At 43.9% G+C, this 8493-nt stretch overlaps 1 protein-coding gene across 1 annotated transcript; it reads left to right on the plus strand.

The window, feature by feature from the left end:
* Positions 1 to 600: 600 nt before the first annotated feature.
* On the plus strand, positions 601 to 8020 carry LOC133538101 (solute carrier family 22 member 4-like). The gene is made up of 10 exons (XM_061879418.1): positions 601 to 1099; positions 1349 to 1525; positions 1585 to 1688; positions 1897 to 2051; positions 2110 to 2281; positions 2347 to 2616; positions 2681 to 2895; positions 2997 to 3179; positions 3240 to 3375; positions 3446 to 8020. The coding sequence occupies exons 1-10, from the start codon at positions 893 to 895 to the stop codon at positions 3528 to 3530; spliced, it is 1704 nt and encodes a 567-aa protein (XP_061735402.1). The 5' UTR covers positions 601 to 892; the 3' UTR covers positions 3531 to 8020.
* Positions 8021 to 8493: the final 473 nt, after the last annotated feature.

Here is an 8493-nt window from a genome sequence, read left to right on the forward strand (position 1 = left end):
GGAGCAGAAAGCCCAGTCTCCCATAGTTCGTAGCTTTGTACTTGGAGGTAGGAGGAGGTTAGCCTGTTTGGAGCGGAGGTGTCATATGGAGGATTTGGGGGTGAGTAGTTCTTTGAGGTAGAGGGGGGCATTTCCATGGAGGCACTGGTGGGTTAGTAAGGAGACTTTGTATTCAATCCTGAGTGGAACAGGAAGCCAGTGAAGGCATTCGAGAGTTGGTGTGATATGGTCGTATTTCCGCACTCATCAAGATCGTAGCAGCACTCTTCTGTATGTACTGCAGCTTCTGAATGTTCTTGCTGGGGGTCCCGACAAGAAGTGCGTTGCAGTAGTCGAGCCTGGAAGAGACAAAGGCGTGGATGAACCTCTCGGCATCAGAGAGAGTGAGTGAGGTTATCCAGTTACTGCCCCCTGTTAGGCTAACTAGCATTGGTGCTAATGTAGCAAACAGTGTTAGCTAGATTAGCACCAATGCTACTTAGCAACGCCACGCGGCAGCTAGCTGGAGCATTTAAAAGGCGTGAAAACGAAAATAAAAATATTTTGTTACATTGACGTCAGTACCACAACACTTCCTGTCGCGCCAACGAGCCACGAGCTTAGCGGACATGAAAATGCTGACTCACCAAGGGTTTTGTTCATGACCAAGGTCCTGTTCATTGGTAGCGGGGACAAAGGAATCATTGACGAGGTTCTGATGGAAGACCGGAACCAGACCGGCTAATATGTGACTAGCTTGGTGAACATTCATTAAAGCAGTCTCTTACTGTCCTTATAAGAGGCGTGTCAGGTGAGGAAAGGGGAGGAGTCAGCGCGGACCACTTAAAAGGACATCTGTGAAGTACTTTGACTTGATATTGTGGACGTTAGCGGCATAAAGAAGGAGTCCACAATGCAGGACTACGAGAACCTGGTGGTCTCTTTCCTGGGGACTTGGGGTCCTTACCAGAGGCGAGTGTTCTTCCTGCTGTGTTTCTCCGTCGTCCCCACGGGGTACAACCTGCTGTGCCCCCTCTTTCTGCTGGCCACGCCCCCGCACACCTGCCGGATCCCAGCCAACGTGAGCCAGAGCTGGATCCAGGCTAGCATCCCAGCCCAGGTCAGAATATATTTCTTCAATTGTCTTCCTCAAATTATAACTAAGTTCCATTTTCTGTTCTGTGGTTATGGTCATTTTTATTTTCCATCACTGGTACCGGAACATGTGAGTTCAACCATTTCAGTTCTGTTAAATTTCACAAGTTAGCCAATTATTTAGCCTTTGGCTCCTTCCTGGACTGGAGTCTGGCTAGAACCGGTTCAGTTGGACGTGATACAGGTCAGACATTAACCGGGTGTTGCCGCTCAGCTGGTGGAAGGACACTGGGAGCAAAGCGCTTGTCGACGCTTTGAACCGGACTTCATCCAGAACCAGAGCACACCGGGACCAGGATCAGAAATTCTGCTGTCGGAGCTGAAGCAGGAAATTTGTAAGGACGGTTGGACCTTCAGCAAAGAGCACTACCAGTCCACTGTGGTCACTGAGGTACTGCTGCTGCTCCTATTCCTCATCTTGGTCACATGATCACATGATCCCGCCCTCAGTTTAGTCTGGTGTGTGAGGACCAATGGAAAGCACCTTTTACCTCTGTCGTCTACTTCCTGGGTGGACTGTTCGGATGCTTCATCTCGGGTCAAATCTCAGACAGGTAGGACCGCTTGGTTTTTATTGATTAGCTTTATTGCTAACTTGCTAACAGTGTTGTGTCCAACAAAAGAAATCTGACCCTTATAGGGTCAGATTTCTGTCACATACGTTCTTTTCTAGCCTTGTTGGGTAGCATGAATGCTAACGTCAAACCTGTTGCCCAGGCTCCTCCTCAGGTCATTTGACAAACATTTTTTTTGCGTTTTCAGGCTGGGCAGGAAGCCGGTTCTGTTGGTTTCCATTGCGGTGCTAAGCATCTTCAGCGGCGCTTTGGCACTGGCGCCTTCCTGGGAGGTCTTCACCGTCCTCTTCTTCATGCTGGGGATGGGACAAATCAGCTGCTACGTGGTGGTCTTCGTGCTCGGTCCGTTTTGTTACTTCCTGGTCCGGGAAGATTCCAAAACACGCTGGTTTGTGTGCAGGCTCCGAGATCCTGATGGGTCCAACAAGAGTTCTGTTCTGCAGTGTGTCTCTGCCTTGCTTTTACGTGTTGGGAATGTTGCTGCTGGCCGGCACCGCCTACCTGATCCCAACCTGGCGTATCCTGGCGCCGATCATGGGCCTGCCTGGTCTGGCCTGTGTGCCGCTGTGGTGGTGAGAGGCTCTTCTTGAAACTGCCACATGTATGCTCTCCATTTGGACCTGAGCCACTTGTGTAGGTTCCTGCCTGAGTCTCCTCGCTGGCTGGTGTCTCGTGGGCGTCTGAGAGAAGCTGAAGTTCTGTTAAAGTCGGCGGCACTGGAAAACCACCTGGAAGCGCCACAAGTCATCTTCGACCCCCCCGAGGTGAGGACGCCTTGCGGTCTTGGTCCAAACCACCTAAAGTCTCTGCAGGTGGAGAACCCGACGAGCCTCAAGTCTGTGGGTTTTCTGGACCTGTTGAAGACTCGGAACGTTCGCTATGTCACGCTCATCTTGTGGCTGGTCTGGTGGGTTCCCACGGCGTCCATCTGTCCTGCGACCGCCACGGTTCATGTTCTTGCCTTTCGTCAGGTTCTCTCTCAATGTCAGCTACTTTGGCGTGTCCTTCAACATGTCCGGCTTCTACGGAAACCCGTTCCTCAACTACTTCCTGGTGTCGGTTGTGGAGCTGCCGGCGTACATGGCGAGCTGGCTGGCGGTGCGTCGTCTTCATCGCCGCCTGTCTATCACCAGCTTCTCCCTGCTGGGAGCACTGGCGCTGCTGCTGATCCAGATCACCATCAACAGTGAGGCGCAGTGACGGACTCTCGACAGTCGCCATGGACTAATGTACTTACAAAGTGGACTGAAGGACTTTTGACTCAGTTTATAGTTCCTCTTTCTGCAGGCGATCCAAATGTGACCTTGTTCCTGGTTCTAGTGGGTAAATTTGGCCTACTGGCTGGCCTCAGCGTCTTGTACACTTTCAGTGGCGAGTTGTACCCCACAGTGATCCGGAACACAGCCGTGGCCTCCTGCGCCACCTTCTCCAGGATGGGTTCCTCAGTGTCGCCTTACCTGCTGCAGCTGGGTCAGTCACGCCTCTCGGAGTTTCCGGCAGACCTTCTCACGCGCCGTTCCTGTCTTGCAGCCGTGTTCAATCAGTACCTGCCGTGGATCATCGTGGGTTGTCTGATGGTTCTCAGCGTTCTCCTGTGCGTCCTCTTGCCCGAGACCTTCAGAAGGCCGCTTCCAGACACCATAGAGCAGATGGCCACCACGCAGGGGTGAGTGTGGCCGCACACGCTAGCTAAGTTAGCCGCGTGACATGTAAGCACAAAGGTCTCCTCTTCTCAGGTGTACCTGTGGTGCAAAGCATGATGGGAAAACAGCTGAGGATCAAATATCAGTACCAGAGATCATCTATACGAGTCACTTTTAAAGGCCTACTGAAACCCACTACTACCGACCACGCAGTCTGATATAAATATTAACATTGCAACACATGCCAATACGGCCTTTTTAGTTTACTAAATTGCAATTTTAAATTTCCCGCAAAGTGTCCTGTTGAAAACATTGCGGAATGTTGACGTGTACGCGTGACGTCACGGACTGTTAGGAAATATTAGCACTGCGCACACACACAGCTAAAAGTCGTCTGCTTTAACCGCATAATTACACAGTATTTTGGAGATCTGTGTTTCTGAATCTTTTGCAATCTGTTCAATTAATAATGGAGAAGTCACAGTAGAAAGATGGAGTTGGGAAGCTTTAGCCTTTAGCCACACAAACACACGGTGATTCCTTGTTTAAAATTCCCGGAGGTGAAACTTTACTATGGATCAGAGCGGTCAAGCAAACATGGATCCCGACCAAATGTCAAACAGCAGGTTTCGGTGAGAAAATTGTGGTAAAAAGTCGCCACTTACCGGAGATCTGCTGAGCTTGTGCCATCCGTACAGCTGCCATCGACTTCCATCAGACACTGGCCTCAAGACACCCGTGGACACACACCTCCTACTATCAGGTAATAATTAACTCACTAAAACATTAGCAACACAATAGAAAGATAAGGGATTTCCCAGAATTATCCTAGTAAATGTGTCCAAAAACATCCGAATCCGTCCCAATGCAATCACGTTTTTTATTATTATTTTTTTTTCTAGTCCGTCGCTATCAATATCCGCAAACACGAATCTTTCATCCTCGCTCAAATTAATGGGGAAATTGTCGTTTTCTCCGTCCGAATAGCTCTTTTTGTTGGAGGCTCCCATTAAAAACAATGTGAGGATGTGAGGAGCCCTCAACGGGTGACGTCATCGTCTGCGACTTCCGGTAAAGGCAGGGCTTTTCTGTTAGCGACCAAAAGTAGCAAACTTTATCGTCGATGTTCTCTACTAAATCCTTTCAGCAAAAATATGGCAATATTGCGAAATGATCAAGTATGACACATAGAATGGACCTGCTATCCCCGTTTAAATAAGAAAATCTCATTTCAGTAGGCCAGCTCAAGGACTACATTCTGTCAAGGCTGGACGGCACAGTCTCATGTTGTCCACCAGAGGACGACAAGGCGCCACCAAAGCTTCATGTCATTTTTTTTTTTATTACTGAACAGAGATTTTTATTGTAATACCTAGACCAGTGTTTTTCAACCACTGTGCCGCGGCACACTAATGGGCCGTGAGATACAGTCTGGTGTACCGTGGGAGATTATGTAATTTTACCTATTTAGGTTAAAAATATTTTTTGCTAACCAGTAATTATAGTCTGCAAATGTGTTGTTGTTGAGTGTCTGCTGTCTAGAGCTCGGCAGATAACCGTGTAATACTCTTCCATATCAGTAGGTGGCAGCCAGTAGCTAATTGCTTTGTAGATATTGGAAACAGTGGCAGGCAACGTACAGGTAAAAAGGTGTCTCATGCTTAAAGCAAAAATATAAACAAAAGTTGAGTGCCCCCAAGAAAAGGCATTGAAGTTTATGGAAGGCTACGGAATGCAAAACAAAAGTAAAACTGAACTGGCTACAAAGTAAACAAAAACAGACGACAGAAAAGACTTACTGTGGAGCAAAGACAGCGTCCACAAAGTACATCCATACATGGCATGACAATCAACCATATCCACAGTAAGATAGATAACAACAACTGAAATATTCTTGATTGCTAAAATTAAGTAGATGTGGGAAATATCGCTCCAAGGAAGACATTAATCTGCTACAGGAAAATACCAAACAAAGAGAGAAAGCCACCAAAATAAGAGCGCAAGACCAAAACTAAAAACACTATACACAGTAAAACATTAAAAAACTCCAAATAAGTCACGCCGTGATGTGACAGGTCGTGACAGTACACCTACTTTGAGACAAGAGCTATATTGATGCGTGCTTGGTTGTGGTTTAAAGTCATATCCAACAATTGCGACAACCACTTTTTACTGTCAACTGAGATTTGTTTTTTTTATGATTTCTGCTGGTGGTGTGCCTCCGGATTTTTTCAACGCAAAAAGTGTGCCTTGGCTCAAAAAAGGTTGAAAATCACTGACCTAGACAATGTCATTTTCTGTAAAGGTACCAGAGAGTAAATAGATTTTGACATTCCATTTGTGTTTGGGTAAAATACTAGAAGTAGTTTGTGAAACTAAAACACAGGCTAAGGATCTGGAATCATTTCCTCCAGATTTGGTCAAATATTTATAAACTAACTTTGTACTAACTAATTAAGTACTTTGTTCATATTATTATGTAGTAATGAAGTAATCCTTCTTAGACCCATTTTTTATTTAGGATGCCACATGTTGCTCTCATGTTTTTCTGTCATTTTGCTTTCTACATCTTCGTATTATGCTGGTTAGCCTGTTCTGTTATTTTCTGCCTCTACAGATCTTTGTGTAATAAATGGTCTATATAAAGTATTCTTCTTGCTACAAGCATTTTTCAATCTCTGTGTCATCCATGGTTGATTGCTCTTCTTTGACGTCCCACTAAGTTGTCTCCATACACAATGTTTGTCATAAAGTATTGAAACAATGACCATGTGCATCATCTAGATCAGGCCTTGGGAAATTATTTTGACTCAGGGGGCCAAATTTACAGAAGAAAATGTGTCTGGGGGCCGGTATATCTCGTTTTAGGAACACAAATGTTGTATTTTGAGCTACGACTGGACCCCAGGATGCAGAGACGGGAGGCGAGGTTGAATCACAAAAAATAGTTTGTCTTTAATAATTACAAAAAGAGATTAACTAAAGGCGATGGGGCAGAAGTGCACACCATGGAGATACAAAACAGAAGGAGGACTCTAGGAGGCCAGCAAAAGCTTTCAACGAAAAAACTTCTCAATTACTGAGGAACTAGGAAGCAAAAACGAGAGGTAAGGAATGATGATAAAGAGAGAGCACGTACCGAGTTAGAGGATGCGAGTCAGGCATGAGCACATGGAGAGCACAGGTGACAATAACCGGCAAGGAGCAGCTGACTCTGATGGTCTTATATAGTGCCGGGTGGTGATTAGTCGCAGGTGTGCCTCGCTGGAACTACTGGGTAGAGGAGGAACTAACACAAAAGGCAACAAGGAGAAGACAGTAAAATAACAAAAACACAACAACAAATACAAAACCTTACAATAATGTCTGATCGAATGCCAAAAACATGATAGAATGATTATTATTTTGTTTATCCGAATGAGACACCCTGAATGTACAAATGTTTGTACATGAAAATAAAGAATGAGGAATTTACAATAATAACTATGAAGGGTAAAACACTGAATATTAACAACATATGAATGTCACACCCCCTCTCGATTGACATATTATACAATCAAGCAAAACGCAATAAAAATGCAACAAACAGCGAAATATGGACACGGATAGTAAAAAAACCCCACCTACAATCTGATGCATCTGATACATCACTGAGCTTTAGAACTTTTTTGTAAAAATGTCCTTCCGCGTCTGTCCCTGACACCCGCATTTCAGGCTCTGGAAAATCTCTGTGGAAACGCTCCCCACCCACACTGCTTGGTTCCTTCGTCTGAGCTGCTGTGACTTAGATTACCAAAGTAACTCATTAGATTACCACAGTAACAAATTATATTACCCTAGTAACTAGTATATCATGCAAAAGCGCAGATTCCAACCATTGAAATACTTTGTATAGTTCAAGACTTACGGTCATTAGAAAACATCACTGCGCATCATATTGGCAGCTACACTTTCCAGCTTAAATATCTACAAAAAATTATTTGGGAATGTCCGGTGGGCCGGATTGAAATGCTTAAAGGGCTGCATGTGGCCCCCGGGCCTTAACTTGCCCAGGTCTGATATAGATCATTTTCACTGTGCACATTGTCCCAATGTTGTTCTCTCAGATGAACGTTCATACTTTTCTCTGTAGTTTGTGTCATAGATTGTGAAAACTGGTACATGTTCACTGATATTACTTGTAGTAATATTAACAAAACTCATTGCTCAATATATGATCAATAAGCGGGGCAAAGTGTCCTGCAATATTGTAATTTCTGGATATAAACTCAAGCTGTACATTGTATATATGGAGTCATCAATGGCATTTTGCTAATTAGGGTTCCTAAGATCATTGTTGAAGTTGTTTCGATCCACTTCATGGATTGTTTGTTCTTTGCTTTTGTGTATGTTTTGATCACGTTTTGGACTCTGCCGATCCCAGTATTTGAACACTTCCTTGTTTACTTTCGTCACCATGGCTTCGTCATTTGTTTCGGGCTCCCAAGCACCTACGGACAATGCTGAGCACCCACGAGGGATTGATGGCAACTTTCAACATTAATTTTTTTTTTTTTTTTAAATCAATCTTGTAGTTAATTTTGTGGCGAGTTTGGTCCGTTTTACAAAATAATAAAGCCACAAATTATATGGGATATTAACTTCTCTGAATGTCTTGTTTTTTTAATACACACACACCACACCGAGGACCCACTGACAGAAATGTAGATCGCCTTTATATATATACATATACATGTATGTGTGTGTATATATGTATATATATATATATATATATATATATATATATATATATATATATACACACATACATGTATATGTATATATATACATAAAAAAAATATGTATGTATATATTTACATATATATATATAGATATCTATATACCTGTATATGTATATATAGATATAAATATAAACGTATGTATAAAGGCAATGTTGCGCCTTACAAAGTGTTTATACTGTAAGTATTGCACTTATTACACACCAGCAACAATGTATATATATATATATATATATATCTTGATTGCGCAATATGTAGGTGTGGGAAAAATCACAAGACTACTTCATCTCTACAGAACTGTTTCATGAGGGTTTCCCTCAAATCTCCTGATGATTGAGGGAACCCCTCAAGAAACAGTTCTGT

Source organism: Nerophis ophidion, linkage group LG19, assembly GCF_033978795.1.
Source record: "Nerophis ophidion isolate RoL-2023_Sa linkage group LG19, RoL_Noph_v1.0, whole genome shotgun sequence".
Classification (NCBI taxonomy): Eukaryota; Metazoa; Chordata; class Actinopteri; order Syngnathiformes; family Syngnathidae; genus Nerophis; species Nerophis ophidion.

Excerpts from the sequence above, each read along its gene's own strand:
- LOC133538101 (XM_061879418.1), top strand. The coding sequence starts at position 893 with ATGCAGGACTACGAGAACCTGGTGGTCTCTTTCCTGGGGACTTGGGGT. Across the intron at positions 1,100-1,348 it reads AGGCTAGCATCCCAGCCCAG|CTGGTGGAAGGACACTGGGA; the intron begins GTCAGAATATAT and ends GTTGCCGCTCAG. Across the intron at positions 3,376-3,445 it reads CAGATGGCCACCACGCAGGG|GTGTACCTGTGGTGCAAAGC; the intron begins GTGAGTGTGGCC and ends TCCTCTTCTCAG.